Source organism: Salvelinus fontinalis, chromosome 3 (genome assembly GCF_029448725.1).
Source record: "Salvelinus fontinalis isolate EN_2023a chromosome 3, ASM2944872v1, whole genome shotgun sequence".
Taxonomy (NCBI): domain Eukaryota; kingdom Metazoa; phylum Chordata; class Actinopteri; order Salmoniformes; family Salmonidae; genus Salvelinus; species Salvelinus fontinalis.
In genome coordinates this window covers 71,803,838-71,823,601 of record NC_074667.1, presented here as the reverse complement: position 1 = coordinate 71,823,601, position 19,764 = coordinate 71,803,838, and the positions used below count along the sequence as shown (strand labels likewise).

Below are 19,764 nucleotides of genomic sequence, written 5' to 3'. Positions count from 1 at the left end.
CCAGCCTTCAGAGCCGTCCAGCCAGGATCTGCCAGAGTTTATCAGCCGGGACCTGCCCCTTGTCCCGGTGTTGCCCCTTGTCCCGGTGTTGTCCCTCAGTCCGGAGCTGCCGTCCCTCAGTCCGGGGCGGCCCCTAAATCCAGCGGGACCCATGTCTAGGGTTCCCAGTCCAAGGTCGGTGGCGAGGGTCGCCACCTTGAGGAAGACACAGAAGCGGGGATTTATTATGGTGGGATTGGGACAGCGTCCGGAGCCGGAGCCACCACCGTGGTCAGATGCCCACCCAGACCCTCCCCTAGACTTTTGGTGGTGCGTTCGGAGTACGCACCTTGAGGGGGGGGTTATGTCACGTTCCTGACCTGTTTTCTGTTAGTTTGTGTATGTGTTAGCTGGTCAGGACGTGAGTTTGGGTGGGCAGTCTATGTTTTCTGTTTCTATGTTGGTTTAAGGGTGACCTGATATGGCTCTCAATTAGAGGCAGGTGGTTTTCATTTCCTCTGATTGAGAGCCATATTAAGGTAGGTGTTTTCACACTGTTTGTTTTGGTGGGTGATTGTCTCCTGTGTCTGTGTGATGTTACGCCACATGGGACTGTTTCGGTTTTGTTTGTTCGGTTTATGTAGTCTGTTCCTGTTTTCATGCGTTCTTCGTTATACGTAAGTTCTTATGTTCAGGTGCGTCTACGTCGTTTGTTGTTTTGTAGTTATTCAAGTATAGTTCGTTTTCTGTCTATGTCGTGTCTTGTTTAAATCAATAAATCATGTCATCATACCTCGCTGCATATTGGTCTTCAGATCCCTCTCTCCTCTCCTCGTCTGAGGAGGAGGAGGATTTAGAGTATCGTTACAGTATGTGTGTGTGTGTCTCTGTCTGTCTGTCTGTCTGTCTGTCTGTCTGTCTGTCTGTGTGTGTGCACAATATACACTGAGTTGACAAAACATTAGGAACACCTTCCTAATATTGAGTTGCACCCTCCTTTTGCCCTCAGAACCGCCTCAATTCGTCGGGGCCCAGCCAGACCCAGACCCAGACCTAACACGCCTCTGTGTTCTCCCCATCTGGAGACCTATACTCTATCTACTCTGGCCTACATGGCTCCTTCACTCCTACTTAGAGTCAGCCATACACTAGCCCAGCCCAACACATTACACTAGCCCAGCCCAACACAGCACAACAACAGAGCTCAACACATTACAGCAAAGCCTAGCTCAGCCCAACAATAGAGCTCAACACATTACAGCCCAGCCCAACACATTACACTAGCCCAGCCCAACAACAGAGCTCAACACAGTAGATCACAGCCCAGCCCAACAACAGAGCTCAACACCTTACAGCTCAGCCCAACACAACACAACAACAGAGCTCAACACATTACAGCTCAGCCCAACACAACAACAGAGCTCAACACATTACAGCTCAGCCCAACACAACACAACAACAGAGCTCAACACCTTACAGCTCAGCCCAACACAACACAACAACAGAGCTCAACACCTTACAGCTCAGCCCAACACAACAACAGAGCTCAACACAGTACAGCTCAGCCCAGCTCAGCACAACAATAGAGCTCAACACAGTACAGCTCAGCCCAGCTCAGCTCAGCACAACAATAGAGCTCAACACATTACAGCTCTGCCCAGCCCAACACAGCACAACAACAGAGCTCAACACAGTACATCACAGCCCAGCCCAACAACAGAGCTCAACACCTTACAGCTCAGCCCAACACAACACAACAACAGAGCTCAACACAGTACAGCTCAGCCCAGCTCAGCTCAGCACAACAATAGAGCTCAACACATTACAGCTCAGCCCAGCCCAACACAGCACAACAACAGAGCTCAACACATTACAGCTCAGCCCAGCCCAACACAGCACAACAACAGAGCTCAACACATTACAGCTCAGCCCAGCCCAACACAGCACAACAACAGAGCTCAACACAGTACATACAGCTCAGCACCACACAGCCCAGCCATAAGCTGCAGTTGGATGGCTTCCTGTGCATTGAGACATGAGGATACTTATTTAGAAGCTGAACTAAAATATATGCTGATGCCACAAAAAAAGAGACTTGAACAGTTGGGGTCTGGAAAATATTGTCCCCCTCATCTCTGCAGTGTGTTATAAATCTTTAGGTTCTAGTTATTTAAAGTGCTCTCTCTGCATGACTGCTAACATTCACGGTGAATCAACTTTTTTCCATGCAGTTCTGACTAGGTTTGGAATGTCTGGACAAGGGACAAGTAAAAGAGGAAAAACAGAACTTCCCTACACAGAACTGGTGAAACATGATTTCCAACATTAATCATAACAAAAAGTCATTATGTCTGTGCTGTCCCCGCCTCATATGCTCCCATTGGCCTCATAAACAGGCCTACATATCACCATAGCTACCGAACTGCTCAACAAGCTTTTAGCATACCAAACAGAGAGAGGCCAGAGTTGGTCTGAACTGAGCAAGAGGACAGTGTACAGTACAACAACCCTGATCTGTCGGGATTTGGGGGCCCCTATGGGAGGACGAGACCCGCTTCCCGGGTCAGACCCTTCCAGAGGTGAGCTATCCTGGGACAGGGAAGGAGGGCGTGGCCTTACCTCATCATCGGGCGTCCTTCCAATCCATGACCCAAAACTAGACCCAGAGTTCTGTTTGGCTTTCTAATTGGCAAGTGCCCATTCTTGTTCTAGGTTCTAGTGTGGCCATTGTTCCATAGAACCCAATAAGCCAGGCATTACATCTGAAGCAAACTGGAGATGTGGGACTGAAAGCTCTCTCTTCTTAGAGCACACAATATTTTCTCTGCTCTTTTCTCTGCTTCTGCTCTATTCTCTTGCTTCACACTTGGGTGCCTTTATGCATTGAAGGTCTCCTGGATTGTGTAAACACAGCTCCAGGCAGGGTGGTGCGGGTGTGGGGGGTGTACAGTTACTCCCTGCCTTACCCGGATGCTAACACCCCCTCGGATTAGACTGAGTTAACACCTCCCTTATAGGCCGTGGATTCTCAGGTTAGCTGTAGTCTCTTACACTAAGGGCACTACCTGTTGGAACTAACTCTCTGATTATAAAGTGGAACAGATTTAGGCCTAAATGCTGAAGTAACAGTAGCAGTTAAGAGGCAGACTGAATACAGTCTCTGTTTTATTCTATTTTACCATGTAAATACTGTCAGTTCCATTCCCTCTCCTGTAATTTTGTTTTTTCTTTCATCACTTTACACTGTGGGTGTGTGTGCTGACCGGTTACTCACTGTGAAGCGCTGTGGCCCGAGGGGCTCTGACAGGACACAGTACTGGACAGCCAGGTTTATGTAGCCTGAGCGGTAGGAGCTGATCTTCCTGTGGCCCTGGACCAGCTTGTACAGCTCCACACACATCAGACCTGCCACCGCAGCCGTGGTCGTGGCTATAGCCGGGATGATGCGACCCGCGATCAGCTTACTCTGTGGATGAGGGGAGAAAGAAGCTCTAGTTAAACGAGTGTGTGTGTTTGGTTTTACTATCCTTGTGGGGACCAGAAGTCCTCACAGGGATAGTAAAACAAAGAAAAGTGAGGGGGTTGACATTTGTGGGGACATTTCGCGGAAAAAGGCTATTTTAGGCATTAGAGTTAGAGTTAGGTGTTAGGGTTAGGAGTTAGGGATTAGGGAAAATTGGATTTTAAATGGGAATCTATTGTTTGTTCCCCACAAGGACAGTAAAACAAATGTGTGTGTGTGTGTGTGTGTGTGTGTGTGTGTGTGTGTGTGTGTGTGTGTGTGTGTGTGTGTGTGTGTGTGTGTGTGTGTGCATGCGTATGCGAGGGGGTGGAGAGGATTGCCGCTAACTGACTGAAAATGAAACTTCCTGAAAATCTTTTGAGATACTGGGAAATCTCTGAGAAGTCTCAAAGGATCCCTCTCTGTTGTGTCGCTGTGATAGGAGAACAGAATGAAGATTCTAACCTTGTGACGATCAGCTGTTGGGATGTCGTAGTTCTCTGCCCTCAAGTTAGAGGCAGCCACTATGTAGTCAATGTGGAAGTTATTATCATCATCCTGTAAACACAATTGATCCTCTTTATAATACATGAATGCATTAACCGTTAATGTCCAAAGACCACTAGATTGTTATATTTTCAGGGAACACCTGCCACAGGAGCAACATCGTTCTGAAGAGGAGACAAATGGAGAAACATTCTGACATACGTTACATACATTAGATTAACAGCTGAGATGAAGATGAGATCAACTGATTCCAGGCCAGAATACTTCTCAGCACTTCCTTGTCTTCCTTGTCTATTAAAGCCAAATGAGTCAATGATGTGATGCCGTGGTTCGTCTGCTTTGAGCTCTGAGGCCTTTGTGTCTGTGTCACTTTAATTACACTAGTACATGACTTATCACCCCTCTGCCATATAGTGGAAATCAGATTCCACTGTGAGCGACACTGTCTATGAGCTCATACCTCAGCCAGCACAGCACTACAAAGAGAGTGACAATCAGTCAGGGGCAGCTGGAGGGGTCGTGAGGTAGTCACACCTGGCAACCCGATACTGCGGAATCCGTTTCCTCACATTCCAGGCATCTGTAGCATGACCTGGCCAGTTAGCAGAGGTAGACAGGAGGTGGAGGAGGAGGATGTGGACAAGGAGGATGAGGGGGTGGACGAGGAGGAGGGTCTCAGTCACATCCAAGGCAAGGTGACATCTAATACCTGTCTTACCTCAGCCACCCTACACACTACGCCAGCCACACTAATCAGTCATCTGTACTACATAGCTCCAAACCTCATTTAATGATGGATAGATGAGGCGGGGGAGTGAGAGAGAAGAGTGGGAGTGAGAGAAAGAAAGAAAGAAAGGAGAGAGAGAGAGGCTCCGGTTCCACTGCATGACAGTGACTGGCTGTACAATGGAAGTGTTATGGAGGGACTTTTGCCCTCGGCGCTGTGTGAGTGTGCCGCTTCACAGGGCTGGGTGACATGGTGGTGGTAGACCATGTGAGATGGGGAACAGGGGGGACACCCTACAGCCCCACAAACAGAGCTAGAGGGACTAGTCACTGTAGACCGTTTATTCACCACTGTTCTGAAGACTGTTTATTCACCACTGTTCTGTAGACTGTTTATTCACCACTGTTCTGAAGACTGTTTATTCACCACTGTTCTGAAGACTGTTTATTCACCACTGTTCTGAAGACTGTTTATTCACCACTGTTCTGAAGACTGTTTATTCACCACTGTTCTGTAGACTGTTTATTCACCACTGTTCTGTAGACTGTTTATTCACCACTGTTCTGAAGACTGTTTATTCACCACTGTTCTGTAGACTGTTTATTCACCACTGTTCTGTAGACTGTTTATTCACCACTGTTCTGTAGACTGTTTATTCACCACTGTTCTGAAGACTGTTTATTCACCACTGTTCTGAAGACTGTTTATTCACCACTGTTCTGTAGACTGTTTATTCACCACTGTTCTGAAGACTGTTTATTCACCACTGTTCTGAAGACTGTTTATTCACCACTGTTCTGAAGACTGTTTATTCACCACTGTTCTGAAGACTGTTTATTCACCACTGTTCTGTAGACTGTTTATTCACCACTGTTCTGTAGACTGTTTATTCACCACTGTTCTGAAGACTGTTTATTCACCACTGTTCTGTAGACTGTTTATTCACCACTGTTCTGAAGACTGTTTATTCACCACTGTTCTGAAGACTGTTTATTCACCACTGTTCTGAAGACTGTTTATTCACCACTGTTCTGTAGACTGTTTATTCACCACTGTTCTGAAGACTGTTTATTCACCACTGTTCTGTAGACTGTTTATTCACCACTGTTCTGAAGACTGTTTATTCACCACTGTTCTGAAGACTGTTTATTCACCACTGTTCTGTAGACTGTTTATTCACCACTGTTCTGAAGACTGTTTATTCACCACTGTTCTGTAGACTGTTTATTCACCACTGTTCTGAAGACTGTTTATTCACCACTGTTCTGAAGACTGTTTATTCACCACTGTTCTGAAGACTGTTTATTCACCACTGTTCTGAAGACTGTTTATTCACCACTGTTCTGAAGACTGTTTATTCACCACTGTTCTGAAGACTGTTTATTCACCACTGTTCTGAAGACTGTTTATTCACCACTGTTCTGAAGACTGTTTATTCACCACTGTTCTGTAGACTGTTTATTCACCACTGTTCTGTAGACTGTTTATTCACCACTGTTCTGAAGACTGTTTATTCACCACTGTTCTGTAGACTGTTTATTCACCACTGTTCTGTAGACTGTTTATTCACCACTGTTCTGTAGACTGTTTATTCACCACTGTTCTGTAGACTGTTTATTCACCACTGTTCTGAAGACTGTTTATTCACCACTGTTCTGAAGACTGTTTATTCACCACTGTTCTGTAGACTGTTTATTCACCACTGTTCTGAAGACTGTTTATTCACCACTGTTCTGAAGACTGTTTATTCACCACTGTTCTGTAGACTGTTTATTCACCACTGTTCTGAAGACTGTTTATTCACCACTGTTCTGAAGACTGTTTATTCACCACTGTTCTGAAGACTGTTTATTCACCACTGTTCTGTAGACTGTTTATTCACCACTGTTCTGTAGACTGTTTATTCACCACTGTTCTGTAGACTGTTTATTCACCACTGTTCTGAAGACTGTTTATTCACCACTGTTCTGTAGACTGTTTATTCACCACTGTTCTGTAGACTGTTTATTCACCACTGTTCTGTAGACTGTTTATTCACCACTGTTCTGAAGACTGTTTATTCACCACTGTTCTGAAGACTGTTTATTCACCACTGTTCTGTAGACTGTTTATTCACCACTGTTCTGAAGACTGTTTATTCACCACTGTTCTGAAGACTGTTTATTCACCACTGTTCTGAAGACTGTTTATTCACCACTGTTCTGTAGACTGTTTATTCACCACTGTTCTGTAGACTGTTTATTCACCACTGTTCTGAAGACTGTTTATTCACCACTGTTCTGTAGACTGTTTATTCACCACTGTTCTGTAGACTGTTTATTCACCACTGTTCTGAAGACTGTTTATTCACCACTGTTCTGAAGACTGTTTATTCACCACTGTTCTGAAGACTGTTTATTCACCACTGTTCTGAAGACTGTTTATTCACCACTGTTCTGTAGACTGTTTATTCACCACTGTTCTGTAGACTGTTTATTCACCACTGTTCTGTAGACTGTTTATTCACCACTGTTCTGTAGACTGTTTATTCACCACTGTTCTGTAGACTGTTTATTCACCACTGTTCTGAAGACTGTTTATTCACCACTGTTCTGTAGACTGTTTATTCACCACTGTTCTGAAGACTGTTTATTCACCACTGTTCTGAAGACTGTTTATTCACCACTGTTCTGAAGACTGTTTATTCACCACTGTTCTGTAGACTGTTTATTCACCACTGTTCTGTAGACTGTTTATTCACCACTGTTCTGTAGACTGTTTATTCACCACTGTTCTGAAGACTGTTTATTCACCACTGTTCTGTAGACTGTTTATTCACCACTGTTCTGAAGACTGTTTATTCACCACTGTTCTGAAGACTGTTTATTCACCACTGTTCTGTAGACTGTTTATTCACCACTGTTCTGTAGACTGTTTATTCACCACTGTTCTGTAGACTGTTTATTCACCACTGTTCTGAAGACTGTTTATTCACCACTGTTCTGAAGACTGTTTATTCACCACTGTTCTGTAGACTGTTTATTCACCACTGTTCTGAAGACTGTTTATTCACCACTGTTCTGAAGACTGTTTATTCACCACTGTTCTGAAGACTGTTTATTCACCACTGTTCTGTAGACTGTTTATTCACCACTGTTCTGAAGACTGTTTATTCACCACTGTTCTGTAGACTGTTTATTCACCACTGTTCTGAAGACTGTTTATTCACCACTGTTCTGAAGACTGTTTATTCACCACTGTTCTGAAGACTGTTTATTCACCACTGTTCTGAAGACTGTTTATTCACCACTGTTCTGAAGACTGTTTATTCACCACTGTTCTGTAGACTGTTTATTCACCACTGTTCTGTAGACTGTTTATTCACCACTGTTCTGAAGACTGTTTATTCACCACTGTTCTGAAGACTGTTTATTCACCACTGTTCTGAAGACTGTTTATTCACCACTGTTCTGAAGACTGTTTATTCACCACTGTTCTGTAGACTGTTTATTCACCACTGTTCTGTAGACTGTTTATTCACCACTGTTCTGAAGACTGTTTATTCACCACTGTTCTGTAGACTGTTTATTCACCACTGTTCTGAAGACTGTTTATTCACCACTGTTCTGTAGACTGTTTATTCACCACTGTTCTGAAGACTGTTTATTCACCACTGTTCTGAAGACTGTTTATTCACCACTGTTCTGAAGACTGTTTATTCACCACTGTTCTGTAGACTGTTTATTCACCACTGTTCTGTAGACTGTTTATTCACCACTGTTCTGTAGACTGTTTATTCACCACTGTTCTGAAGACTGTTTATTCACCACTGTTCTGTAGACTGTTTATTCACCACTGTTCTGAAGACTGTTTATTCACCACTGTTCTGAAGACTGTTTATTCACCACTGTTCTGTAGACTGTTTATTCACCACTGTTCTGTAGACTGTTTATTCACCACTGTTCTGTAGACTGTTTATTCACCACTGTTCTGAAGACTGTTTATTCACCACTGTTCTGAAGACTGTTTATTCACCACTGTTCTGTAGACTGTTTATTCACCACTGTTCTGAAGACTGTTTATTCACCACTGTTCTGAAGACTGTTTATTCACCACTGTTCTGAAGACTGTTTATTCACCACTGTTCTGTAGACTGTTTATTCACCACTGTTCTGAAGACTGTTTATTCACCACTGTTCTGTAGACTGTTTATTCACCACTGTTCTGAAGACTGTTTATTCACCACTGTTCTGAAGACTGTTTATTCACCACTGTTCTGTAGACTGTTTATTCACCACTGTTCTGAAGACTGTTTATTCACCACTGTTCTGTAGACTGTTTATTCACCACTGTTCTGAAGACTGTTTATTCACCACTGTTCTGAAGACTGTTTATTCACCACTGTTCTGAAGACTGTTTATTCACCACTGTTCTGAAGACTGTTTATTCACCACTGTTCTGAAGACTGTTTATTCACCACTGTTCTGAAGACTGTTTATTCACCACTGTTCTGAAGACTGTTTATTCACCACTGTTCTGTAGACTGTTTATTCACCACTGTTCTGAAGACTGTTTATTCACCACTGTTCTGTAGACTGTTTATTCACCACTGTTCTGAAGACTGTTTATTCACCACTGTTCTGAAGACTGTTTATTCACCACTGTTCTGTAGACTGTTTATTCACCACTGTTCTGTAGACTGTTTATTCACCACTGTTCTGAAGACTGTTTATTCACCACTGTTCTGAAGACTGTTTATTCACCACTGTTCTGAAGACTGTTTATTCACCACTGTTCTGTAGACTGTTTATTCACCACTGTTCTGTAGACTGTTTATTCACCACTGTTCTGTAGACTGTTTATTCACCACTGTTCTGTAGACTGTTTATTCACCACTGTTCTGTAGACTGTTTATTCACCACTGTTCTGAAGACTGTTTATTCACCACTGTTCTGAAGACTGTTTATTCACCACTGTTCTGTAGACTGTTTATTCACCACTGTTCTGAAGACTGTTTATTCACCACTGTTCTGAAGACTGTTTATTCACCACTGTTCTGTAGACTGTTTATTCACCACTGTTCTGAAGACTGTTTATTCACCACTGTTCTGAAGACTGTTTATTCACCACTGTTCTGAAGACTGTTTATTCACCACTGTTCTGTAGACTGTTTATTCACCACTGTTCTGTAGACTGTTTATTCACCACTGTTCTGTAGACTGTTTATTCACCACTGTTCTGAAGACTGTTTATTCACCACTGTTCTGTAGACTGTTTATTCACCACTGTTCTGTAGACTGTTTATTCACCACTGTTCTGTAGACTGTTTATTCACCACTGTTCTGAAGACTGTTTATTCACCACTGTTCTGAAGACTGTTTATTCACCACTGTTCTGTAGACTGTTTATTCACCACTGTTCTGAAGACTGTTTATTCACCACTGTTCTGAAGACTGTTTATTCACCACTGTTCTGAAGACTGTTTATTCACCACTGTTCTGTAGACTGTTTATTCACCACTGTTCTGTAGACTGTTTATTCACCACTGTTCTGAAGACTGTTTATTCACCACTGTTCTGAATACTGTTTATTCACCACTGTTCTGTAGACTGTTTATTCACCACTGTTCTGAAGACTGTTTATTCACCACTGTTCTGAAGACTGTTTATTCACCACTGTTCTGAAGACTGTTTATTCACCACTGTTCTGAAGACTGTTTATTCACCACTGTTCTGTAGACTGTTTATTCACCACTGTTCTGTAGACTGTTTATTCACCACTGTTCTGTAGACTGTTTATTCACCACTGTTCTGTAGACTGTTTATTCACCACTGTTCTGTAGACTGTTTATTCACCACTGTTCTGAAGACTGTTTATTCACCACTGTTCTGTAGACTGTTTATTCACCACTGTTCTGAAGACTGTTTATTCACCACTGTTCTGAAGACTGTTTATTCACCACTGTTCTGAAGACTGTTTATTCACCACTGTTCTGTAGACTGTTTATTCACCACTGTTCTGTAGACTGTTTATTCACCACTGTTCTGTAGACTGTTTATTCACCACTGTTCTGAAGACTGTTTATTCACCACTGTTCTGTAGACTGTTTATTCACCACTGTTCTGAAGACTGTTTATTCACCACTGTTCTGAAGACTGTTTATTCACCACTGTTCTGTAGACTGTTTATTCACCACTGTTCTGTAGACTGTTTATTCACCACTGTTCTGTAGACTGTTTATTCACCACTGTTCTGAAGACTGTTTATTCACCACTGTTCTGAAGACTGTTTATTCACCACTGTTCTGTAGACTGTTTATTCACCACTGTTCTGAAGACTGTTTATTCACCACTGTTCTGAAGACTGTTTATTCACCACTGTTCTGAAGACTGTTTATTCACCACTGTTCTGTAGACTGTTTATTCACCACTGTTCTGAAGACTGTTTATTCACCACTGTTCTGTAGACTGTTTATTCACCACTGTTCTGAAGACTGTTTATTCACCACTGTTCTGAAGACTGTTTATTCACCACTGTTCTGAAGACTGTTTATTCACCACTGTTCTGAAGACTGTTTATTCACCACTGTTCTGAAGACTGTTTATTCACCACTGTTCTGTAGACTGTTTATTCACCACTGTTCTGTAGACTGTTTATTCACCACTGTTCTGAAGACTGTTTATTCACCACTGTTCTGAAGACTGTTTATTCACCACTGTTCTGAAGACTGTTTATTCACCACTGTTCTGAAGACTGTTTATTCACCACTGTTCTGTAGACTGTTTATTCACCACTGTTCTGTAGACTGTTTATTCACCACTGTTCTGAAGACTGTTTATTCACCACTGTTCTGTAGACTGTTTATTCACCACTGTTCTGAAGACTGTTTATTCACCACTGTTCTGTAGACTGTTTATTCACCACTGTTCTGAAGACTGTTTATTCACCACTGTTCTGAAGACTGTTTATTCACCACTGTTCTGAAGACTGTTTATTCACCACTGTTCTGTAGACTGTTTATTCACCACTGTTCTGTAGACTGTTTATTCACCACTGTTCTGTAGACTGTTTATTCACCACTGTTCTGAAGACTGTTTATTCACCACTGTTCTGTAGACTGTTTATTCACCACTGTTCTGAAGACTGTTTATTCACCACTGTTCTGAAGACTGTTTATTCACCACTGTTCTGTAGACTGTTTATTCACCACTGTTCTGTAGACTGTTTATTCACCACTGTTCTGTAGACTGTTTATTCACCACTGTTCTGAAGACTGTTTATTCACCACTGTTCTGAAGACTGTTTATTCACCACTGTTCTGTAGACTGTTTATTCACCACTGTTCTGAAGACTGTTTATTCACCACTGTTCTGAAGACTGTTTATTCACCACTGTTCTGAAGACTGTTTATTCACCACTGTTCTGTAGACTGTTTATTCACCACTGTTCTGAAGACTGTTTATTCACCACTGTTCTGTAGACTGTTTATTCACCACTGTTCTGAAGACTGTTTATTCACCACTGTTCTGAAGACTGTTTATTCACCACTGTTCTGTAGACTGTTTATTCACCACTGTTCTGAAGACTGTTTATTCACCACTGTTCTGTAGACTGTTTATTCACCACTGTTCTGAAGACTGTTTATTCACCACTGTTCTGAAGACTGTTTATTCACCACTGTTCTGAAGACTGTTTATTCACCACTGTTCTGAAGACTGTTTATTCACCACTGTTCTGAAGACTGTTTATTCACCACTGTTCTGAAGACTGTTTATTCACCACTGTTCTGAAGACTGTTTATTCACCACTGTTCTGTAGACTGTTTATTCACCACTGTTCTGAAGACTGTTTATTCACCACTGTTCTGTAGACTGTTTATTCACCACTGTTCTGAAGACTGTTTATTCACCACTGTTCTGAAGACTGTTTATTCACCACTGTTCTGTAGACTGTTTATTCACCACTGTTCTGTAGACTGTTTATTCACCACTGTTCTGAAGACTGTTTATTCACCACTGTTCTGAAGACTGTTTATTCACCACTGTTCTGAAGACTGTTTATTCACCACTGTTCTGTAGACTGTTTATTCACCACTGTTCTGAAGACTGTTTATTCACCACTGTTCTGTAGACTGTTTATTCACCACTGTTCTGAAGACTGTTTATTCACCACTGTTCTGAAGACTGTTTATTCACCACTGTTCTGTAGACTGTTTATTCACCACTGTTCTGAAGACTGTTTATTCACCACTGTTCTGTAGACTGTTTATTCACCACTGTTCTGAAGACTGTTTATTCACCACTGTTCTGAAGACTGTTTATTCACCACTGTTCTGAAGACTGTTTATTCACCACTGTTCTGAAGACTGTTTATTCACCACTGTTCTGAAGACTGTTTATTCACCACTGTTCTGAAGACTGTTTATTCACCACTGTTCTGAAGACTGTTTATTCACCACTGTTCTGTAGACTGTTTATTCACCACTGTTCTGAAGACTGTTTATTCACCACTGTTCTGTAGACTGTTTATTCACCACTGTTCTGAAGACTGTTTATTCACCACTGTTCTGAAGACTGTTTATTCACCACTGTTCTGTAGACTGTTTATTCACCACTGTTCTGTAGACTGTTTATTCACCACTGTTCTGAAGACTGTTTATTCACCACTGTTCTGAAGACTGTTTATTCACCACTGTTCTGTAGACTGTTTATTCACCACTGTTCTGTAGACTGTTTATTCACCACTGTTCTGTAGACTGTTTATTCACCACTGTTCTGAAGACTGTTTATTCACCACTGTTCTGTAGACTGTTTATTCACCACTGTTCTGTAGACTGTTTATTCACCACTGTTCTGAAGACTGTTTATTCACCACTGTTCTGTAGACTGTTTATTCACCACTGTTCTGTAGACTGTTTATTCACCACTGTTCTGAAGACTGTTTATTCACCACTGTTCTGAAGACTGTTTATTCACCACTGTTCTGTAGACTGTTTATTCACCACTGTTCTGTAGACTGTTTATTCACCACTGTTCTGTAGACTGTTTATTCACCACTGTTCTGAAGACTGTTTATTCACCACTGTTCTGTAGACTGTTTATTCACCACTGTTCTGTAGACTGTTTATTCACCACTGTTCTGTAGACTGTTTATTCACCACTGTTCTGAAGACTGTTTATTCACCACTGTTCTGAAGACTGTTTATTCACCACTGTTCTGTAGACTGTTTATTCACCACTGTTCTGAAGACTGTTTATTCACCACTGTTCTGAAGACTGTTTATTCACCACTGTTCTGAAGACTGTTTATTCACCACTGTTCTGAAGACTGTTTATTCACCACTGTTCTGTAGACTGTTTATTCACCACTGTTCTGTAGACTGTTTATTCACCACTGTTCTGAAGACTGTTTATTCACCACTGTTCTGTAGACTGTTTATTCACCACTGTTCTGTAGACTGTTTATTCACCACTGTTCTGAAGACTGTTTATTCACCACTGTTCTGAAGACTGTTTATTCACCACTGTTCTGAAGACTGTTTATTCACCACTGTTCTGTAGACTGTTTATTCACCACTGTTCTGTAGACTGTTTATTCACCACTGTTCTGTAGACTGTTTATTCACCACTGTTCTGAAGACTGTTTATTCACCACTGTTCTGAAGACTGTTTATTCACCACTGTTCTGAAGACTGTTTATTCACCACTGTTCTGTAGACTGTTTATTCACCACTGTTCTGAAGACTGTTTATTCACCACTGTTCTGTAGACTGTTTATTCACCACTGTTCTGTAGACTGTTTATTCACCACTGTTCTGTAGACTGTTTATTCACCACTGTTCTGAAGACTGTTTATTCACCACTGTTCTGTAGACTGTTTATTCACCACTGTTCTGTAGACTGTTTATTCACCACTGTTCTGTAGACTGTTTATTCACCACTGTTCTGAAGACTGTTTATTCACCACTGTTCTGTAGACTGTTTATTCACCACTGTTCTGTAGACTGTTTATTCACCACTGTTCTGTAGACTGTTTTTAACAAGATATGCACTCTCTAAAATACTACCCCTTACAGTAGCAGTGCAAGAACACAGGACAGCCCTGTTTCCTTAGACACTGAGCCACTTCAGCTTGTGTCCCGTTAGGGACTAGTACAGACAAGGGTCACTGAGGACCCAAAGATGAAACTGCTATTTTTTTTGCCCCATATAGAGTTCAACATGGACCCCTGCCCTCTGTGTGGCCCCTAGCACTATGTAGTGTTACCAGTGGAGATATGGCGAGCATGGCGCTGGGCTCTTATTACCTTCTCAAAGTCAATGGGGTGCATCAGCAGGGCTGCACTGTTCACTGGAGGAGAGGACAACTTCATCTGCAACTCCTCCAGTCGGCCTGTGTCTGGTCAAATGGAAAAGAAACACAGAGTAACACAAAGGCCTGAGAAACAGGCTTATAACACAACATACAGTAGATAAATGGACAGTTTACTCACCCAAATGTCCACTCTCCCTCTCCTCCTCCATCTCCTTGTCAGTGAGATGGATCTTGACAGTAGACTTGGGGGTGAAGGCAGGTATGTGGACCGTCTCTAGGATGCTCCTGATGGCAGAGCAGTCTCGTGTACCCACAATCCCATAGATCTGCCCATAGAGGTTGGCTGCTGCCACCACATAGTCCATATGGGTGGTCTACAATACATGACAAGATAACACAAACTGTTAATGACCCCCCCACCTCTCCATCTCAACAGTCACAACCATACCTGCTGAGCTAAAATAAATAATTACATTACACACATGCTGCTAACTCAAACAAAACCCACAAATCCACTTTGGTCATATTAGGGGTGCTACAAAGACCACTTCCTACTAGTTGCACGCGAGGAGCAAAAGCTGTAGAAAATGTTAATATCTGACAGGATGTTCATCATGGATAGAGTTGGGTAGGTTACTTTCTAAATGTAATCTGTTACAGTTACTAGTTAGCTGTCTAAAATTATGATCAGTAACGTAACTTTTAGATTACTCAGAAACTCAGTAGCACAATCTGATTACTTTCAGTTACTTTTGGATTACTTTCCCCGTCAGAGGCATTAGAAGAAGACAAAAAGGATTCATCAAAGGCACTTGGTGTCCTCAGACTCGCTCAGGTGGAACAAACTTAAACTGGTGCCGTTTTTCAATGCTGATTTGAAAATCATTGAGAAATCAGAAAGGTGTCATAATGTATTTTGGGGCAAAAATTGTTCTGAATTTAAAAGTAATCCAAGAGGTAATCATCTGGTTTTTCAAAAATATCTGTAATCTGATTAGAATACTTTTGCTGGTAACCTAACTGATTACAGTTAGAGTTTTTGTAATCGGATTATATCTAACTGGGGAACAAAGAGGAGAGAATCAGTTACTCTCCAACTCTGCTCATGTAATATGTCCACCACATGATGACTGGACTGTATGAGCTATCAGCAGAGTCACCCAGCAGTTACCAAAGGAGAAAACTTTAACCAAAAAAATATAAATATGTTTTATTGTCACATACACCAGATAGGTGCAGTGAAATGTGTTGTTTTACAAGGTCAGTAGTAGTAGTACGGCACACCTGGCTGGAGCAAATTAAGGTTAAGTTCCTTGCTCAAGGGCATATCAACAGATTTTTAACTTTGTCAGCTCGGGTATTCAAACCAGGAACCTTTCGGTTACTGGCCAAGGCCCTAAAAGCTACGCTACCTGCCCCCTGTCAAGCCAGAAAACAAGTCAGAAAACCATCGCAATTTACATCAGTTTAAAACCTCCCATCGGTGACCAACAAACCCCCTTGTGATTCATCATGTAGTAATGTCTACCATTGAATACATCAGAGGACTATGAAAGATTCATAGGGTGGTTCCATTGATTTACAACTGCTACTAAATGGCATTCAACAGGCCATGAATAGGCTCAATGCTCTAGAAGCAGTCAGTGTGTTTATTGAGTGTGTTGATAAGAGGCATTCCTAAAGACCATTGTTGTTGTCCTATTGTCTGCCTGTGAGAGCTGCAGACCCAGACCTGAGGACAGGTGAGGAGACAACCCCTCATACCAGGAGAGGGGAACAGAGCAGAGATAACAGAGAGGAGATAACAGAGAGGAGATAACAGAGAGGAGATAACAGAGAGGAGAGAACAGAGAGGAGAGAACAGAGGAGAGAAGAGAGAGGAGAGAACAGAGAGGAGATAACAGAGAGGAGGAGAACAGAGAGGAGAGAACAGAAAGGAGAGAACAGAGAGGAGAGAACAGAGAGGAGGGGAACAGAGAGGCGAGAACAGAGAGGCGAGAACAGAGAGGAGATAACAGAGAGGAGAGAACAGAGGAGAGAACAGAGAGGAGAGAACAGAGAGGAGGGGAACAGAGAGGAGGGGAACAGAGAGGAGGGGAACAGAGAGGAGAGAACAGAGAGGAGGGGAACAGAGAGGAGAGAACAGAGAGGAGAGAACAGAGGAGAGAACAGAGAGGAGAGAACAGAGAGGAGAGAACAGAGAGGAGAGAACAGAGGAGAGAACAGAGAGGAGAGAACAGAGAGGAGAGAACAGAGAGGAGAGAACAGAGGAGAGAACAGAGAGGAGAGAACAGAGAGGAGATAACAGAGACGAGGGGAACAGAGAGGAGAGAACAGAGAGGAGGAGAACAAAGAGGAGAGAACAGAGAAGATGAGAACAGAGAGGAGGGGAACAGAGAGGAGATAAATGAGAGGAGATAACAGAGAGGAGATAACAGAGAGGAGAGAACAGAGAGGAGAGAACAGAGAGGAGAGAACAGAGAGGAGAGAACAGAGAGGAGAGAACAGAGAGGAGAGTAACAGAGAGGAGAACAGAGAGGAGAGAAAAGAGAGGAGAGAACAGAGAGGAGATAACAGAGAGGAGGGGAACAGAGAGGAGATAACAGAGAGGAGGGGAACAGAGAGGAGGGGAACAGAGAGGAGAGAACAGAGAGGAGGGGAACAGAGAGGAGGAGAACAGAGAGGAGGGGAACAGAGAGGAGGAGAACAGAGAGGAGAGAACAGAGAGGAGATAACAGAGAGGAGAGAACAGAGAGGAGGGGAACAAAGAGGAGAGAACAGAGAGGAGGAGAACAGAGAGGAGAGAACAGAGAGGAGAGAACAGAGAGGAGAGAACAGAGAGGAGGGGAACAGAGAGGAGAGAACAGAGAGGAGAGAACAGAGAGGAGGAGAACAGAGATGAGAGAACAGAGAGGAGAGAACAGAGAGGAGGAGAACAGAGAGGAGAGAACAGAGAAGATGGGAACAGAGAGGAGGGGAACAGAGAGGAGATAACAGAGAGGAGAGAACAGAGAGGAGGAGAACAAAGAGGAGAGAACAGAGAAGATGAGAACAGAGAGGAGGGGAACAGAGAGGAGATAACAGAGAGGAGAGAACAGAGAGGAGAGAACAGAGAGGAGGAGAACAGAGATGAGAGAACAGAGAGGAGAGAACAGAGAGGAGGAGAACAGAGAGGAGAGAACAGAGAAGATGGGAACAGAGAGGAGGGGAACAGAGAGGAGATAACAGAGAGGAGAGAACAGAGAGGAGATAACAGAGAGGAGAGAACAGAGAGGAGAGAACAGAGAGGAGATAACAGAGAGGAGATAACAGAGAGGAGAGAACAGAGAGGAGAGAACAGAGAGGAGGAGAACAGGGATGAGAGAACAGAGAGGAGAGAACAGAGAGGAGGAGAACAGAGAGGAGAGAACAGAGAAGATGGGAACAGAGAGGAGGGGAACAGAGAGGAGATAACAGAGAGGAGAGAACAGAGAGGAGATAACAGAGAGGAGAGAACAGAGAGGAGATAACAGAGAGGAGATAACAGAGAGGAGATAACAGAGAGGAGATAACAGAGAGGAGAGAACAGAGAGGAGAGAACAGAGAGGAGAGAACAGAGAGGAGAGAACAGAGAGGAGAGAACAGAGGCAAGAACAAAGAGGCGAGAACAGAGAGGAGATAACAGAGAGGCAGGGAACAAAGAGGAAAGAACAGAGAGGAGGAGAACAGAGAGGAGATAACAGAGAGGAGAGAACAGAGAGGAGGGGAAGAGAGGAGGGGAACAGAGAGGAGAGAACAGAGAGGAGGGGAACAAAGAGGCGAGAACAGAGTGAAGGGGAACAGAGAGGAGGGGAACAGAGAGGCGGGGAACAGAGAGGAGGGGAACAGAGAGGAGGGGAACAGAGAGGAGGGGAACAGAGAGGAAAGAACAGAGAGGAGGGGAAGAGAGGAGGGGAACAGAGAGGAGAGAACAGAGAGGAGGGGAATAGAGAGGAGAGAACAGAGAGGAGGAGAACAAAGAGGCGAGAACAGAGTGAAGGGGAACAGAGAGGAGGGGAACAGAGAGGAGGGGAACAGAGAGGAGAGAATAGAGAGGAGAGGAACAGAGAGGAGGGGAACAGAGAGGAGATAACAGAGAGGAGGAGAACAGAGAGGAGGAGAACAGAGAGGAGATAACAGAGAGGAGATAACAGAGAGGAGGGGAACAGAGAGGAGAGAACAGAGAGGAGGAGAACAGAGAGGAGAGGAACAGAGAGGAGAGAACAGAGAGGAGGGGAACAGAGAGGAGAGAACAGAGAGGAGGGGAACAGAGAGGAGGAGAACAGAGAGGAGAGAACAGAGAGGAGGGGAACAGAGAGGAGGAGAACAGAGAGGAGAGAAAAGAGAGGAGATAACAGAGAGGAGAGAACAGAGAGGAGGGGAACAGAGGAGAGAACAGAGAGGAGGAGAACAGAGAGGAGAGAACAGAGAGGAGAGAACAGAGAGGAGAGAACAGAGAGGAGGGGAACAGAGAGGAGGGGAACAGAGAGGAGAGAACAGAGAGGAGAGAACAGAGAGGAGGAGAACAGAGATGAGAGAACAGAGAGGAGAGAACAGAGAGGAGGAGAACAGAGAGGAGAGAACAGAGAAGATGGGAACAGAGAGGAGGGGAACAGAGAGGAGATAACAGAGAGGAGAGAACAGAGAGGAGGAGAACAAAGAGGAGAGAACAGAGAAGATGAGAACAGAGAGGAGGGGAACAGAGAGGAGATAACAGAGAGGAGAGAACAGAGAGGAG

The 19,764-nt window shown here is 43.3% G+C and overlaps 1 protein-coding gene across 3 annotated transcripts in view; it reads right to left on the bottom strand.

The window, feature by feature from the left end:
- Positions 1-19,764, bottom strand: part of uba7 (ubiquitin-like modifier activating enzyme 7) — a 157,125-nt gene that overhangs the window by 44,708 nt on the left and 92,653 nt on the right. For all 3 annotated transcript variants that reach the window (XM_055917893.1, XM_055917892.1, XM_055917891.1), the window contains exons 18-21: positions 15,187-15,382; positions 15,001-15,092; positions 3,947-4,039; positions 3,254-3,445 (exon numbers count right to left, since the gene is read on the bottom strand). In XM_055917893.1, the coding sequence (XP_055773868.1) occupies positions 3,254-3,445; positions 3,947-4,039; positions 15,001-15,092; positions 15,187-15,382 (573 nt within the window). The remainder of the gene's footprint in view (positions 1-3,253; positions 3,446-3,946; positions 4,040-15,000; positions 15,093-15,186; positions 15,383-19,764) is intronic.